At 35.4% G+C, this 18,772-nt stretch overlaps 1 protein-coding gene across 5 annotated transcripts in view; it reads left to right on the top strand.

The window, feature by feature from the left end:
• NBEAL1 (neurobeachin like 1) overlaps positions 1-17,866 on the top strand; it is a 183,174-nt gene extending 165,308 nt beyond the window's left edge. For all 5 annotated transcript variants that reach the window (XM_072617327.1, XM_072617329.1, XM_072617330.1 and 2 more), the window contains 11 exons: positions 1,859-1,956; positions 3,403-3,519; positions 5,345-5,434; positions 6,023-6,132; positions 6,745-6,917; positions 7,464-7,558; positions 7,830-7,946; positions 8,496-8,657; positions 9,428-9,576; positions 10,090-10,225; positions 17,619-17,866. In XM_072617327.1, the coding sequence (XP_072473428.1) occupies positions 1,859-1,956; positions 3,403-3,519; positions 5,345-5,434; positions 6,023-6,132; positions 6,745-6,917; positions 7,464-7,558; positions 7,830-7,946; positions 8,496-8,657; positions 9,428-9,576; positions 10,090-10,225; positions 17,619-17,720 (1,349 nt within the window). In that variant the 3' untranslated portion in view covers positions 17,721-17,866. The remainder of the gene's footprint in view (positions 1-1,858; positions 1,957-3,402; positions 3,520-5,344; positions 5,435-6,022; positions 6,133-6,744; positions 6,918-7,463; positions 7,559-7,829; positions 7,947-8,495; positions 8,658-9,427; positions 9,577-10,089; positions 10,226-17,618) is intronic.
• Positions 17,867-18,772: the final 906 nt, after the last annotated feature.

Below are 18,772 nucleotides of genomic sequence, written 5' to 3' on the forward strand. Positions count from 1 at the left end.
CAAACATGTCCTATATAATTTAGTTGGTGTTATATATATATAATAGCCATTTATTAAGCACCTACTGTGTGCCAGGCACTGTCCAAGATACAGAAAACAAATGAGACATTTTCTTAAGGAGTGTACATTCTACTGGTGAACTACATTCTTACTCTCTAACCCTAGCCTCTCCTTCACATGCCTCACACCTCCCGTTTCTATACCTTGGCACTTGTTCCCTTACAGTATATGTAGTGGGTTGGTTCTTCTTCTGAATGTTCTTTACAATCACTTTTCTTGGTCATTCACTAAATTTGCAAATCAGTCACAGTGACTGATCCAAAATCCCTAATATTTTCACAGCACAAAAAAGCATGATTTTTAGATTAAAAATTTTTTCAACAAAAAATATCCATTTATCTGGGAAACAAAGAAAATCTCAGATTAGCAGAATTTTTTCTACAGCATCATTTAGTAATAAAATTAATTTTCAGAGCTCCACTACCCCAAACTCATTTTACAGATGAGGAAACTGGGACCAAGGGAAGTTAAATGACTTACCCAGTGACACCCATTAAGTGACATAAGTGGTTAGCATTAGGGGTGGGATTTGAACCCAGATCCTCTGACTCCAGGATCAGACCTTTTTTTTTTTCTACTATCCATTTAAATATGGAAAGTTAAGGATATATTTTTCCTAAGGTCTTAAGTTTATATAGAACAACTTTTTCTTTAGGAAATCAGTATACTTTAGTGTTTTCTATTTAGTTCAATTCAGCACCTATTTATTAAGCATTTACTCTATGCAAGCCCCTATGTTCGATGACAGAACAAAGAAACAAAGCTGCCCCTGTTAGAATGGATCTTGCATTCTCCTGTGAGGATACACAATGTACAGAAGCGTATACAAAGTAATTTCAGGAAGATGAAAGTGCTAATAACTAGAAGACTCCAGAAAGATCTTATACAGCTGGTGGTCCCTAAACTGTGCTTTGAAGGAAGCTGGGATTTCTAAAAAGTGGAGGGGAGAAGAGAGTACATTCCAGACAGAGGGAGGGAGCACCTGGACAAAGAAAGGCACACGAATGGAAGCTGGAGGGCTAGATATGATGAACAGCAGTTTGGCCAGCTTAGCCATAATAAAGGATGTACACAGGAGTATAATGTAAAATAACACTGAATATTCGGTCCGCTAAATTAAAAACGTGTCTAGCTAAAGCCCTGTCCATTTTGTAGTTGTGAAGTTTCTTTTTCTGAACGTAGTATAAGAAATTACATTAGAATCTACTTTAATGGATCATGATGGCATCAATGTGTGTACCCTTTCCAATTGTGCAGATCAAAAAAGATATGTACTCTTATCTCCGTACATAAATTATCCACAAAAAATCCACCCAGTGCACTGGGGAACCTCCTCTGTAGAGCTCCTGACATTATGTGAATATACCAATGAGGGGAACACATGAGCTATTCATTGGTTATCTTTTGCTCTCACTGTATGGCCAGCCCACTTCCTTTTCCAGTCATAAATTTCCAGTGACATCCTTTACTCCCACATATTGCTAGGCAGGGTTGGTGTCCAGAGAAAGGACAGGAGAAAATTTCAAAAGAGAACACCTATGGAGGATAATTTTTGGTGGGGAAAGGAAAAACAGAAACCAGGTCCTCTAGGCCAGTACTTCCAAGAGTTCTTAGGGTGAAAATAGTAAAAGTAGGCAAGATTATTCTTCACCATTTAAATTACAACCTCTTAACAGTATTACATGTGTGAATTGAAAGGCTCGTAATATTTCAGATAATATGAATTTAGAAATCTATGTTAATGAGTGACTTATTTTTTTTTGCCTTTTTTTTTTAATTAAACTTATCATGGCTTTAGGAGCAGTGGATCTTGATGCCTTAACAGATGAAAAAGAAAGAAAAGCTTTAGAAGGAATGATTAACAATTTTGGGCAAACACCCTGTCAGCTGTTAAAGGTAATCATAACAAATTATTGACATCAGGAAATATCAGAATTTGAGTCACTAAAGACTGGCATTATAAATGTTTTGAGAGTCTTGTAGCTTTAAGCACTTATTCCACAAGACTATCCAGAAGATGATACACTATCTGTAACCAGGTGGCACAGAGAATAGTGTGCTGGACCTGGAGTCAGGAATGTTGAAGAAGTGGCATTCTGGGAGGCAGAGATGAGGAGTCAGTGCCTAGGAGGTATTATCCAGATCCAGATATCTGTTCTGTTACCCTCCTTCAATTAGTGAAATTAATTAAATGAATGAAAAAAACATTTATTAATTGTTGTTTTGCTATGTGCCAACCACTGCACTAAGTGCTAGGGTACAAAAAATAGCAGAAGACTGTCCCTGCCTTCAATAGCTTATATTCCAATAGGAGAAGATGAACATGTAGAAGAGAGTTGTGCCCAAGAGGAAGTGCTTTTTGTCAGGGAAGTCACGTACTGTGCATTCCCCCCCTTCCCATCTGTCTCCAATTAACTGTCTTTTTGTTTTATATATTTTCTGTGGATATTTATTCTGCATAGTCTGTATGTGCTTATGATGTGCATATACCTTACTACCCTAACAGGATATAAGCTCATTAAGAGCTGAAATTATTCCTTTTTCACCTTCATATCCCTAGTGCCTACTAGCACAGTTCATTATATATAGTAGGTGCTTAATAAATGATATTGATTGTTTAAAAATACAAAAATAGTTACATTGGAATTTTAAAGACAAGTCTATAAGCATTTATTAAGGGCCTTCTCTGTGTATAATTAAATGTGTTTTGCATCAGGCTTAACCTTTGTAACTTTTTTTTTTAAACTGATGCTCACATTTCCTTTGCATTCATCTATTTCAGTGGAAAAGGTTGTCCCAAAGGATAACAGTAACTAAAAATATGCCTTCTAGATAATCTACTTATTGATAATTGAAAGTTGAATCTGATATTGATATTTGAGAGTTAAATCTAATTGAACTGCCTATGCTCTCAGATAAATTTCCCAAGAAATCCATGGTAGAATTGAGGTAGAAACTCTTTAGAGAGATTTGTCTTCTACCTGTGTTTCAGCTTTGGCTTTGCAGTATTAAAGGGGATTCTCTAATTGTGTGATTTTATTTGTTTGTCCAAATGATTGAACTGCGTCATTCAGTTTCTCTCTGAGACTGAGTGAGTAAAGATTACATATTAGAGAGAGGGGAAATGCAATAAGTCTTTCATTTAAGTTTTCATTATGGAGAAGGGAATGCAACAACATATGGATACTTTATCCTCCACCACTGTAGTAAAAATTTTATTCTTTTGTAATTCTCAGTGATTGAAGGTTTGGCTAAAGATTAAATTGTGAGTGACACACTTTGTAATGTATATTGTATATGTACTCTGAATTTAGTTATTTTTATCTTAAAATTATTCTAAAGGAGCCTCACCCTCCAAGATTATCAGCAGAAGAAGTAGTACAGAGACAGACCAAAACAGACACTGCAACCTTGAACCTCTTCCAGCATCTCCCTGAACTCAACTCATTCTTTATAGAGGTAAAATTTTGCTACATAACACTAAACATACCTAGTTTTAAATCATACCAACTTTTATTCAATTACACATAATAATGGAGAGTAATAGAAAACCATAGCATAGAGAATGAAGAGAGACCTGAACGTGGTCAGAAGAGCTGAGTTTGAATCCCACCTATGTTTCTTCCTACTTGTCTCAGCTTCCCAATCTGTAAAGTGGTGATGTTCACCACACCTACTTCAGCAGTCTTGGGAGAATCAAATGAGTTATGGAAAGCACTTCATAAAGATAAAAAATTATACAAATATGTTGTTTACAGTAACTTAAAATTGGCTTTTGAAAACACTTTGCTTTTTACTTTGAAGTTATCTAATACTAAGCAGAAGTCTGAACTGAGCTGTTTATTCTGCTTGAGAGAATTTAAATTGCTTTACATCTTCCAGTGGTTTCCTAATATTTCCAGGATCAAATAGAAACTCTTTTGTTTGATATTTAACACTTTCACAACCTGTCTCCTTTCCTGTCTTTATTTCCCTCAACACATCCTGTAACCCAGTGGTCAGGCCCAGGGGTGGGGAACCTATGACATGTGGCAGGGTAGAGATGTGATGGAACATGGCTAATGCAGAAATTTATTTTGCACACCTATTAAAAACAATCAACTGCCTACTCATATCTTCTGACCATTTATCCCTTGAAGAATGGCTCTTAGTCTTATAAATCTGAATCAGTTCTTGGATATAAAGCTTTCCTAAGTTAAATTTGCTTCAAAGATTTTTTTCCCCTAGTTTCCCTTCTAATTTTTAACACATTAGATTTATTTAATTATGCAAAGTCAAAATTGTCCATTTTCTCTTGGGTAATTTTTCTCTGTTTCTAGTTTGGTCATGAACTCTTTCCCTAACCATCGATCCAAAAGGATAACCTTTTTCTTTGCCCTTCATATTTGTTTATGATGTTTTATGCCCATTCAGTTTGGGGTAACTATAGTTCTTGGTTTTCTAGAATTTTTAGTTGCATGCCTTATTTATTAATCTGTTCTTCCTTTTTTGTTATTGTTGAATTCTGCCTTCTAATTAATCCACCTATCTTCTTCCATTTTATGGATTAATTTATCCTGTTCACATTCATAATTATCATTCTTAATTGTGCCTTTTCCTTGAAGATAACTCTAATCATTAGGTGTTTTTCCTTGCATCAAACTAAAATAAAATTTTCTGCTCTATTCACATTGTTGTTCCTAGTTTTGCTCTGTGGTATCCAAGCAGTACAAGCCTAATTCTTCTAACACAAGATTATACAACCATCGTTTATTAAGTGCCCACTATATGTACCAAGTACTTTGGCCAGGTACCAGAGACACAAAGACAAAAAGAGAAGTTTCTCCCTGTGAGGATCTTAAATTCTTTCAGGGGAAATAACATATGTATGTACAATTACATATTTTAAATATGTGTGTGTGTGCGCGTGTGTATACACACGCGCACACACACACATATCAGCTTGGGTGATCAAAACAGATCTTGCACAAGAATTATTTTTCTCCAGTGGACTTCGAAGGACACTTTGGATTTTAAGAGATAGAGGTGAAAGATAAGTTTGCAAAGTTTCTTTACATAATCCTAAGAGGTAAGTTGAGTAAGTAGTAGTATTTCCTTTTGAGAGAGGAGGAAACTGGAACATAGAGAGGTGGAAGGCCTTACCCAAAGAAGTGGAGCTGGTTAGTCCCAGAACCAGAGGTTAAACCTAGGACTTCTGACCCCAAGTCCATTGCTCTTTCTGTCTGTCAGCTTGATTTGGGATTTTTCTGATTTCAACTCTAATATGTTATTATTTTCCTGTTAGGGTATCAGTGATGGTGTTCCATTAGTAAAAGCTATTGTTCCCAGAAATCAGCCTCGTTCTTTTATGACTCAGGGTAGCCCAGAGATACTGGTGAGTTGGCTTTTATCTTTTCCAGACCCTTTTGTCCTCATGGGACTAGTGAAATACAAAAAATGTAATAAAGTCACTTAAACATTATAGGGAAACTCAGCATTTGCCCTGTTATCTACTTAAAAGAACAAGTCAAGTTTGATATACATAAAGAGAACATAGGTTAGTCGGAGGAATTTGTTGCTTACAAGTGTTGCACTAAATAAAAGCCATAGAAGAGAACTTTATTGCTGACCAATTTCTGGTTCTAACTGATGTAATAAATAATATGCCTAAGAGTGATAACACTAGCCCTCAGATTACCGATTTTGGATACAGTTACACAATAATTATTGAGAAATTATGGGAAAATGACATTTTATTAAATTTAGCAACCAATAAAAGTCATATTTGGTAGCTAGTTTTGGGTGAAAGTAAAGGACAGAGTTCTTGCTGGACCATATGTTGAGAATTTCTTTATATTTTACACAGGTAAATGACATAGTTTCTTGATCAGTTATCTGAATGTTAAAATGTTAGGTCCCCATTTCCCCAATGGAAAGAGGAAGCTAATTCATCTAATTTTATTATTTGTCTGCTATTTTCCAGTTAACAGCAAGCATGAACTGTGTAATTGGAACCCATGGGTGGCTACCTTATGACAGAAACATTTCTAATTATTTTACATTCATCAGAGATCAAACTGTGACAAATCCTAAGTAAGTAAATGAATAGTATTGATAGCCATAAGTAGACAGTAGTATTCCATCCTTTTACCTTATTACCTGATAACCAAATTAATTAGATTATCTTCTTTTTTTTGGTAGCTGAATGTGCCTCCATTTCTGCTTGACTGCCTGGTTTGATTCTCAGCTTTGCCCTGACCTTCATTTCATATGTGCCCTTTCATTCCCACCTTTTTGCCCAAATGTTCAACCACCTTTTTCTGTGATTGAAGAATATTGTTGACTCTTCTGGTTTTGGAAGCCATGTTTAGTCCTTTCATTTCAGTGATTTGATTCTGTCCATGGTCTTAGTGCTAACAGTGTTGGTATTAGCAGCAAAAAAAATGGATTATTGCCCACCTAACTTTACTTCCTGATGTCATCTCTTAAAAAACTATTCTTCATGAATCATTTTTATGATATCAGTGTGGTAAAGCTAACATGTTCCTTTGAAACTTTTTTGTTATGTAGTGATAGATGAGTTGCATTTGATTAAAGTATATAAAATAACAATGAATTTCTGAAAAAGCAAGTAAAAAAATAACTTGATGTGTTTCAGTTTATTCACTTATTTAGGAAAATCCTTTTTTGTTAATGTGTTCACAGAACTCAGCGTGCCATAAATGGTCCTTTCGCTCCAGGACTGGATATCACTTCTAAGCTATTTGTAGTGTCACATGATGCAAAGTTATTATTCAGTGCAGGACACTGGGACAATAGCATTCGAGTAACCTCACTTACCAGAGGCAAAATGATTGCACAGCACATTAGGCATATGGGTAAGGACTAACTTTAATCTTATACATAAAAACATCTGTTATACTTACTGTGAGCAGTCTTAGTCTAATTGAAGAAATGGTGAAACATACTTCCCTCCTCTTGGTGGACAGATGGGGAGCTGCAGGTGGGGACTATTACATTCAATGTCAAAAGTGTTTATTCTTTCAATTAGTTTTACTTATTTTCTTTATTACAAGGAAAGGTTCGTGTCAGGTCCGTTCTTAGCATTTTACACACATTAGCTCATTTGATCCTCAAAATAATCCTGGGAGGTAGGTGCTGTTATCATACCCATTGCACAGTAGAGGAAATGGAGGCAGACAAGAATTAAATGACTTGTCCAAGGTCCCATAGCTAGGAAGCATATGAGGCCGCATTTGAACTCAAGTCTTCTGACTCCAGGTTCAGCTCTCTGTTGCACTACGGCACCACTAGCTTCCTCTCTTTTGGGACTAGAGTTATAAACGAGACCAGTACCTGCCAAATTTAGGTATTTGATCACTTTATGTTAACTTGGTCCCTTTTTCTTTTTTCTTTTCTTCCAGATATTGTGACCTGCTTATCTACAGATTATTGTGGAATACATTTGATTTCTGGTTCAAGAGATAGTACATGTATGATATGGCAAGTAGTACAGCAGGTAAGTACACTTGCCTAAGGTAACATCAATATTAAGAGGCAGAATCAAGGTTTGCCCTCCTAGGACGTTGAGTGCCCTTTCCAGTACACAGTTTCCTTATATACAATTGAATCAATGTAGGCAGCTTTTAGATAGTGATGAATCACCTCAGTTATATCACCTTTGTCATATTTGTTCATGACTTGAAGGTTAATTTCAATACAAACTATATTATTTTAAAAATAGCCTGTAGGAAGATTATCTTACCCTCACTCTTTTGTTTTGCCAATAGGGAGGTATCCCTGTGGGCTTAGTGCCCAAACCTCTTCAGATTCTTTATGGACACACTGATGAAGTATCTAGTGTTGGCATCAGCACTGAACTAGACCTGGCAGTGTCAGGAGCAAGGGTAAGATTTTGCCTTTTTTTTTAAAAAAAAAAAAAAAAGAATTTTCTGTGTTCTAAGTGGCAGGGAAAGAAAGTCTAAAATGAATTTTTAATTTTAGGGCTCTTAGCCAGTGGGTATATCCTGTATTTATGTGGGAATCTTCAAAGAAAGATGCACACAGAAAAAACTGAAAGCACTTGTGATTTGTTGCTACTTGAAAAAATTGGATTCCTGCAGTTACCGATCTGCTGAACAGTAGTTTGGAGGGGTTATTTTTTGAGAGCAGGAACTGTTTCCTTTTGGGCTTTTTGTATCTCCAGCGGCTCTTGTAGTGCCTGGAATATAGTAGGCACCCAAAAAATGCTCATGAAATTGAAAAGAAATGAAAGATTGAGATAGAATCTCAGGATAGGGAGTGTACCAGAAGGTATGTGATTTTGTTGGCGTGGTCTCCTTTGTATTCTTATTTATGTCCACCCTCCCCACATTTTCTTCTCCTGCCCCTTTATACAGTGTCCTTGCCTTTTCCTTTTTGCTTTTTTCCTAGCTTCTGTTATCTCCTCTTTGCAGGATGGCACTGTGATTATTCATACAATTCAGAAAGGCCAATACATGAGGACTTTGCGACCACCATGTGAGAGTTCTCTCCTATTGACAATTCCCAATGTGGCTGTATCATGGGAAGGACATATTATTGTCCATTCCAGCATTGAAGAAAACACCACCCTCAAGGTAAAGAACACTTACGATGTTCATGTAATTACCCTGTACTATCTATAATGGCAGCTCTTCATTTGGTCTCACATTGTATTGGTGTTGTGTGGGCATTTTGAGGAGAGCAGGGAAGTCCTGATTTCAGAAGGGTAGATTTCTTCCACTGTTTATGTCCTCACCAGGAGAACTTCATGTCAGTGCTGTATATTAGTGATCTGTCATATATTTTATTAAAATACATATGAAAAAGAATAGTTTTCATTATCCTGGAATAATTAAGCCTAAAATGGAAGTTGTATACAGGGTTTATCCTCTGTCTTCTACATAGTAATTTTAAAAATTAGATTCTTACTTTATAAAGAAAATTGCAAATGATATTTTTGGTAATATGAGTCTTTGTCAGAATTGCCTTTTTGTTTCTCAGAATTACTTGGAGGTATTAATGTTTTTTAATATATTCTCTGTCAAGTAATTATTATTGAATCTTTATTTGTCAGAAAGAAAAGATACTAGTTCCTACTTCCTTGGGCTATTTTGAGGATAAAAGGAGATATTTTGTATATTAATGCTTGGCAAATTGTAAAACTCTATTAGTATGCTACTAGTATTATTCTCCTTAAATTATTCTCCTTAAACTCTTGAATTCCTCTCACCATATTTTATTTTAAATTTTCTGAGACTCAGAAGTTATTCCTTGTTATAGGTATAGACTTAAATAACAAGGAAGTAAAAGGGAAAACTTATTCCTTAATATGTTCTCTAAAATCTTCCATATTTTTTCTCCACAGGATAAAAATGCATTACATCTCTTTTCTATAAATGGAAAGTATCTAGGGTCTGAGACCCTTACGGAACAAATATCAGACATGTGTGTAGCTGGAGAGCACCTCGTAATGGGCAGCTTGCAAGGATTCCTGTCCATCCGAGATCTCCACAGGTGAGAAACTAACATCAGCAGCTCATCGCTTAAGAAAAATGTAGCATGATGAAAACAATCAACTATATGTGTCAAATGCAGCTTGATTGTCTTTCAGTAATTATCACAGATGCCTCCTTTGGCATGTGTGACAGGAACGTTGACAGCTAATGTCATGTTCCATGTTTAGTGTCAGCGATACTTAGAGCAGGTCAGGCAATTGGTACAGTGCTGCGACAGGGTATAAGGACTTCGTGTGGAGGAATTTCTAGCACATTTAAGATATTTTTTTTCCCAAAGCACATGACTATCGGAAAAAGTCACACCTTTGCAATAAAGAAACAATGACTTAAACTGGAATACTTTATCTTCAACATGTGACACTTTGGGACTCTCAGGATGTTGATTTCCTTATTGGAGTTAGGTGACTTGATTTCTAAGAAATTCCTTCTACCTCTATCATTATATGCAAAAGCCTTAGTGTAGTTGGAAACTATTATTTTATGTGTTTTTCTTAATTCATTTCTCTTCTAGCTTAAATCTGAGTATCTCCCCATTAGCCATGAGGATGCCCATCTACTGTGTTTCTGTTACCAAAGAACATAGCCACATCCTTGTGGGACTGGAAGATGGCAAATTGATTATTGTTGGTGTTGGCAAGCCAGCTGAGGTAATGTTTACCATCAGGAATTTTCTGCCTTGAATGGTTGAGGATGCTTTTGTTTTTTCTGTAATTCCATCTGAATTAGAAGGTAGTGCTGTTGTCTGTCTTTCCAAAACTAGACTTTGTCTGCTAATTAGCTTATAAGGACAAAGTGGGAACTCTCTTGATTTAATTTCTACAAATATCCAGTATGTCAGTTGCCTTTCTTTAAAAGTGTCATTTCTCACTTCATTTCACAAAGAATACCCCCATGTAACCCTGCTGACAATTTAGTTCCCTGTGGTTGATGTAGATTTACAGGTATAGGCTTCACCAGTCCCTGAATATTTAGATATCAAATAACCACTTGCTTCTGGAACAAAGAGAGATTGTACTTTATGGGTTATAGCAACTATACTCAAGAATTTGAGTTTCAGTACAAATAGAAACAAATAAGACATTTTTAACCTTCAGTGCTAGAGACCTTACATTATGGCATCCTCTCATAATTATTTCACACCAAAAAACCTTTGTAGAGACTCTAGTTACTAGGATTCGTCTGTTATAGCTATTAACTTTTTTTGTGTGCAGAGATTCTTTTAGCTGACAGATTGATTTCATTTTTTAAATATATATTGATAGAAGCATTAGATTTATGAAATGCAAGCAGTAGTAACATTTCTGAGACTAAATATGTCTCAGAACATTTACATCATGTTTGCTGCTTAGATGCTTTTCTTGAAAGCTGGTTTAACACAAAATTGCTAGCTTAGTATAGCCTTCTTGCCCTTTCCTGGTGTGACAGGATTCTGTGAAACCTTAAATTTTATGCAAATATATCTGTCTCTTACATGTCTCCTCATCCTTTTTAGTTGTATCAAGTAGCCTGCTCAGATTTTCTTTTTAAATTTGCTTTCCTTTCTCTCTGTCTTTGAGTTTCATTTTCAAAATACAGAGATTTGCATGTTAGATATAAATTATTTATATTAATTGTTGTTATTGTTGTAAACCAGCATTTATTTTGCATTTGTTTTCCTAGCTTTTTGATGCTTGACCATATGATTTTTGTGTGTACATTTTATACTGTCAACAAAGTATATGCCACTGGTATATATCCATCTTTAAGTAATTCTGCACATCCATTTAAGAGACTATTTTACTCTGCCATCTTCACAAAATGTACTATACTTACACTTATGCAGCATCAGCAAGAGTCTAGAGATTTCAGAGATTATTTGGAAAGGTAGAACTTCATTGGATACTATGCTGCTGACTTAAAATATGTAGTTAAAATATGCCCATTTATTCAAGATCTAAGCACAATGTAGATTTTATTATACATTGAGTAAAAGTCTCAAGGTAAAAAAGAGCTTATTAATTTATAGCACCTAGAAATTTCACTCATTAATTTAAAATGTAATACAGAAGACCCATAAATATGATTCGGCATCTAATATAAGAGACGTTAGAAATTATAGCTATTTGTTTCTATAGATCTCCTACTGTTATGAAAGCAAGTTGTTTTCTAAGTTAAAATATTCTAGATGAATTCCAAATATAAATGTAATATCTAGATATAATTATGATCTCATTCTACAAAAACAGGATTTATATCTACTTTACAGAATATGCTACTCTATTTTTGGGGGCATAGTATTATAGGATATATACTTGACTCTTTAAAAAAAAAGTTCAGGTTTTGATATTCATTGACACCTCCTTTTTCCATCCCTAACTTTCTTCCTCTGCTCATGGTCAGCAGCAGTATTCCCTATCTCCATTTGGTAAGTACAAGTATAGGTGGGTGTGTTCCATCACAAGAGCAAGAACTGAAGGTCACCCACACTCCCTGGCTTTTTGAGCTCAGCATTTGCAGTCACATTGGTCAGAATGATAGGCAAGGAAATAAGCATTTTATATAGTTACTTATGTGACAGGCACTGTCTGAGCCCTTTAGAGATATTATCTCATTTGATTCTCACAACAACCCTGTGAAGGAAGTACTCTTATTGTCCCCATTTTACAGTTAAGGAAACTGAGGCAGAAAGAGGTTCTGTGACTTGCCCAGGGTCACTTAGGTAGTAAGTATCTGAGACTAGATTTGAACTCAAGTTTTCCAGACTCCAAGTCCAGCACTCCATCTCCTGTGCCATCTAGCTGCTTTAAATGGAGTGGGGATGATTCTGGTACCATAATATTTGTGATGCTGTTTCACATTTTACATAGTGCTTTAAATTTTGTGAAGTACTTTTAGATTTACTATACACTTTGAACATTTATAGCATAAATTGGGCTCAGTTTTCAGGGGAAGAGGGCTGGAAATAAGTTTTTGGTTTTATTAGATCAATTTATTTGCTACTGTATTCTGTATTTAGAATATTTTATCTTTGTAACTTGGTTTGATAACAGGAATCCTTAGAAGTAAGTAACTCTAATTTTTGATGCTTTTTAACACTGGGCATCTGGAATACTTGTATTTTTCATTTTATTTTAAAATTTATTTTTAATTAAAAACTTAACAAACACAAACATTTCTATATGTAAAGAAGGAAACCATGAATCTCTTATATGCAGCTTGATTTTATTTGAATAAATAATAAACTTTAACTTGATAGCACCAGCACTGTCCTGCTTGTCTTGTTTCCTTTTCTGCACTTTTTTTTCTTCTGTGTATTTTAAAAAATATTTCATTGACACTTTTCCTTTTTCCTTTGGGCATCCTATCATGGTTTTCCCACTCTTCTCCATAAGTCGACATCCCTCATTCCCCAAAAAGCCATCTCCTGTAACAAATAGACATAGTCAAGCAAACATAAACACATATTGGCCATGACTGAAAATATCTGTCTTATTCTAATATCTCTGGTTATCTCTCTTGCCAAGAGAGGAGGAATTATGATTCACTCTCAGTATTTTGGAAATGTGATTAGTCATTGTGTTGCTCAGAGTTCATAAGTCTTTCAAAATTGCATTCCCTTACAATGTTGTAGATAGATATTATGTAAAACAAGGTCGTAGTTATTATATAAAACAATTTTATAGTTATTTTATGAATAATTCTCCTGCTCACCTCATTTTGCATTAGTTCATATAAGTCTTCCCAAGATTCTCTGAATCCTTTCCTTTAATAATTTCTTGGGGTAAAGTGATATTTCATTATATTCATATATAAAATTCTTTAGCCATTCTCCAGGTGATGGCCACCCAATTTGTTTTCAGTTCTTTGCTACAACAAAATGTCTTGCTATGAATATTTTCCTATGTATATATACATCCTTTCCCTCTTTCTGCTGGGTCCAAGAATGGCTTATTTAGTGATTTGGGGTACATAATTCCAATTTTTTTTAATAATTTATTTCATATGCCTTTTATTGATTAAAATTTTATTGTGATTTAGTTAGATGTGTTTAATATTTCTGTTTTTCTGGTTTTGTTTATGAATTTTTTACCTCCTAGCACATGGTTAGCTTTTGTGAAGGTGCCATGCACAATTGAATATACACATGCACACACACACACACACACACACATACTGTCATTATGTGTGTGTGTGTGTGTGTGTGTATGTGTGTATGTATAACTCTTGATTCTTATTCAGTAGTTTCCAGAGATCTATCATATCTAACTTTTCTAAAATTATACCTAGGTCTCTTTTTTATTTCTCTTTTGATGAGATTTGTCTAGACTAAATCTGAAGGGAGCACATTGACATCCCCAACAATTATAGTTTTCTATTTCTTCCTGTAATTCAAATAACTTTTTCTCCAATTTACTTAAATGCTCTGCTATTTGGTGCCTGTAAGCACAAGTAGTTTTGCTGCTTTTCTCTTTTAATTTTGTCTATTTTTACTGTTGCCTTGCCTGAGATGATTGTCTTCTTTGTTTTGAATTTGCCTGAAGCGTAATAAACTTTGCTCTAGCCTCTTTATAACTATGTTTCAAGTATTTTACTTGTAAACAATGTTATTTGATTCTTTTTTAATCCATTGTAGTCAGTTTATTAAGTGCTTATTCTGTGCAAGGCACAGTACCAAGCATGGCAAATACAAATACAAGCAAAGAAAATGCAGTTCCTGTCCTCAAGGCGCTTCTTTTTTAATGAGGGAAAACAATATGTAAAGGGTACTAGAACATGAGGGAGGGATGCCCTGGGGTCTTTAGTGGCTTCAGAAGAGAAGGGCAATATAGAAAAATCTTGGAGAGTCAGGAGTAGAGAAATGATCATGGATGGCCTTGGGCTCTTCATGAAGGAGGGTTACAAGTTCAGGAGTAGAGGCATTTTCATGGTGAAAACACCACTCGGGCAGAGATGGAAAAGTCCAGAGAGAGAGAGAGACAGAACAGAGCCGGGAATGGGGTCATCCCATTCCTGTTCATGGTTATAGTTAAAAAATCTCTTTCTCCCTTTTATGTCCTCTTTTCCTTTTTTTTTTTTTTCCAGTCCCACTTTACAAAGAAGACGGTTGTAAAGGAGAAAGGATCTGATCAGTACTAGTAATCTGTAATTGAAACCATTTGCTTCCACTTCTCTGCCCTTCTTTACCTCTCTCATCCTAACTACTGATTCTTACATTTCTTTTTCTCCTTTTAATTTCCCTACCATCTACCTTCCAAAGTTCAGATCTGTTTGCTTATATTCCCTCCATTCTCTGTTGCTTATTGTTCTGCACCAAACTCTTCCTTCTCCACTTCTTTTGTACATTCCTGTTTGTCTTTCTTAGTTCCCTCTAAGACTGTTAAAGACTGTCTTGTGAATACTTCCTTCTTCTGGGTTAACCTCTTGAGCTTCTCTTAAACCAGAGTATTCTTCACTGGGTTCAGTAGATTGTTTTTATTCATTTCTTTAGGCTCAGTTTCTACATTGGGACTTTGTGCCAGGGCCAGTCTGAAACTCTCACCACAATCTTAGATGAAGTAGGAAGGCTTTGCTTGGGCCTCTCCTCTGTAGTCTAGATGCCCTTGTAGATCTGTGGGATATTTAGGATGAGGCCTCCCTCTCTTCCATAATCCCAGCCTTTAGTGGCATGATGCAGACCTTGGCCTCAGCTTTTTCCTGCCTCGTCTAACAAGGAGTTGGTCCTGTCCCTTGATATTGCCTAAATAAGCCCAGTTGGATATTGAAGGTTGTGTTCAATCACAGAGCTGTCTTCTGTTGCTAGGTGTGCATCACCTTGGCTCATCTTTCTGCACTGCCACCTGTGGAGGCTGACTGGGACTCTGACAGTCCTGGGTCAATACAATATCCCTCTGGCTTCATTCTCACTAGCTTCCATCTCAGTCCTTCCTTGCTCAGTTCTTTGAGACCATGCTAGATACATGTTCCCCTGTCATGGATTCTGCTCAGAACTTACAGCAGGCTTTGGAGCCAGCAAGGTTGTGCTGGTTTCCAGCCCCCCACCCCACCCCTGGCACTCTCCCACCTCAGAATGTGGACAGATTTTGGAGCCATTCCTATTCCTGCCACAACCCTTCTCTCCCACAGGTTTTCTGGCTATCTTCTTGTACAGTCTTGGTCTGAATGGAAGAGCTTACTATTTTTCTCTTCAATATTCCTGATCTTTGCCCTTTTTGGTAGCCTTCTCAATTTATATGGAGTGTGAGTTGGAGTGGTGTGACCTTTTGCATCACCATTTAACCATACATCCCCCTGAATCATATTCAAAACCCTCCTACATTACATTTTTAATTTAGGCCTGTGAACATGTCCATGTTTGATGGTTAAGTGTTAACTTCTTTCTCACTCTGGAAGTTTACTCAATTTACAACATAATCTATGTTGGATAAAAGGGTTTCTTTTTACTAGAGAACATTATTATTAGAACAAAGTAGCTGTCTAGTGTTTGTCAACTCCCCCTTTCCCAACATTCTGACGGAATCTTGAAATGTCATTGCATCATTTTAAATGTAGTTCATTCTGTGACGATAGTAGTATAATTTCTTAAATGGATGAGTATTTATATTAAAACAGATTTATTTTTGCCTACGTCTAACCACATCCCAGTGGTATAGAGCTTTATGTGAGTATTGTTAACAACAAAAAAAAAATCATAGGTCCATGAGACATGCATTGCAACTGGATTTATTACAAGAGAAATAAACATGCATGTGGAACTCCAATACTGAGTACCAAGGCATTCTCATTCCACATAGAAGCTTGCATATTTATGAGTTGCAACAAAAGTGGGGAGGAGTGGAGGGGAATCCCCTCTCAAATGGGAGTTGCGTGGGAAGAGGAAGAGAGCAGTTGGGATGTGGAAGGAATTAACGTCCTCCTAACTGGAGGAGAAAGGCAAAAAAAAGGGAGGGAAAACATAAGTAAATAGGATGTCAAAAGGGACATTCTTTTCCTTTGGGAACTGCTAGATTATGAGGATATGATGGTCTGCTTATCTACAAGGGTCCCAGCTGCACAGTTTCTATCTGGTGCACTGACTGGAACGTGTCTTATAATTGGTTCGACCCTCAAGGACACCCAGGGAGTCCATCTTGGGGCAGAAATAACAAATATGTCAGCTGGGAAGGGGAGGAGGTTCATCCTTGACTTGTTCAGGGCCTCCTATATATCCTTGCTCTAGTGTGGCAACTCAAGAAGACAGGTTCAGTTGGCCTCAGGGTAACAGTATGAATGCACTCAAAACCCATACTTTCAGACACTAAAATGTTATGAAAATGGTATAAAGAAAAAATACATCTCATTCCATAAATACAAAACAAAACAAATCAATAATAACTTGTCTATAAAATAATCATTATAGGTTATATATTACATTTAGAAAATAATTTCTACTGGCCATTGAAAATAGATATAAATTAAAATTTTCTGTCCTATTCTCCTTCCTTTGTTCAGTCTAAACACTTCTAAAGGGAATTCACAACTTTTTTATTCTAATTTTTTTCTATTGTCAAATTGTATTTTTCTAGAAATTTTATTTAGGAAAACTGCTCATATGTAAGTGCTATTGGTTGTCAGTATTTTACCATCTTCTTTCTACTTCTGTGAATATTTTAAATACTATTCCAGATAAAAAATAAGCAAAAGGAAAAAAATCATAAAATGTAGAAAATTTAAATGTGGGGGCAGAGAGGAATGGACATTAAAGTAAGTGTGATAGGAAGAAATTCATTATTGATTGAAGTATGATTTCTTGACAGCTGTCAAGAAAGTATCTAATTTAATAATTTTTACATAGCAAGACTATTCAGTTTATTTTCTTAGTGTGGTACCTTTTAACAGTTTGTGAAAAAGAGATAATGAATTGATATTTATTGATGTATCAACCAAGAGTTATGAGAGTTAACTATACTAAAACCGGAAGTATTTGTTGTTTCTAAATTTTCCACAATCATCACCTGACATGTCGATTTAATTTATACCCTTTTAAAATAGCTTTTCACACTTTCTCTGAATTATTTTTAACAGATGCGTGCAGGTCAGCTGTCCCGAAAGTTGTGGGGATCCAGCAAACGGCTCAGCCAGATTTCAGCTGGAGAGACAGAATATAACACTCAACATTCTAAATGATTACTGCTTACAGCTGCTACCATTGATTACCAAAACTTGATTTATTTTTTGTCACTTTAACCAAATCTCTCAATTTTATAAAGACTCAACATTTTTAATTCTAAAAATCACTGATAAATTATAAAATTTATTGAATGTGTACTATATTTACAAAGGTACAGAGTCTTGTCTTCAACATTTAAAATATTCTTTACCTAGTTCCAACGAATTAAATAGTGTTAATGCTCTTTCTTATTCTGCACCCAAGCTGAGAAAGTTACAAGGGTAATTAGACTTAGTGGTCATTCTGTAATCTATTGTTTATAGTCTGTAAACCATTGTATAGTCCAGATTTTACTTCTGAGAAAACTAAGATGAAAATCAAAGAAGATGAAACTTATTTATTTTGGTTATATTTATCAATCTAAACAGTACAAGATAAGGTACTTAACTATAAAAAGCTTATTATAGAATATTGGAGAACAGTGACCTTTTACAGGAACCTTTTAGGCCCTTCTATTTAAGCAACTGAATTGATTTCTTTTCTGGAGCTCCTACTGAATTAAAGAATTCTTCAAGTCTGTTTTTGTTGCACTACTGCTGATGTTCCAAAGTCATTTGTAGTTAAACTACAAGGAAGTTTAATGAACCAAAAAAAAGTATAGAAATTTCTATATAACCCTCTTTCTATAAAACTCAGCACATAGAGAGCACATAGAGACATCTGAGAAATTCCTCAGTTGTATCTTTATCTTAAAATAATAAAAGCTTGGGGAAAGTAGAGAGGCAAGAGATACATTTTTGTCCTTTTGATTTATTAGTAGTTGAATAATTTAAATAAAATTTAGTAAATGAAAATACCATATCCAGTTTTGACAGATTCTTCAAAATGCATTTGGAACATCATAATTATTTATCTGCATGATTTTATATTGTGTAAGTTTTACTATTACTGAACTTTTACATACTAAGCAAGTTGTTTTCCTGAAGTTACTAGAAGTCAATAATGTTGCTAGGTTGAATTTGTGTTTTCTTTTTACCTTCCTTTGATGTGTAATTCATGTGTTAATTGG

The sequence above is a fragment of the Notamacropus eugenii genome, chromosome 6 (genome assembly GCF_028372415.1).
Source record: "Notamacropus eugenii isolate mMacEug1 chromosome 6, mMacEug1.pri_v2, whole genome shotgun sequence".
In the NCBI taxonomy this organism is placed as follows: Eukaryota; Metazoa; Chordata; class Mammalia; order Diprotodontia; family Macropodidae; genus Notamacropus; species Notamacropus eugenii.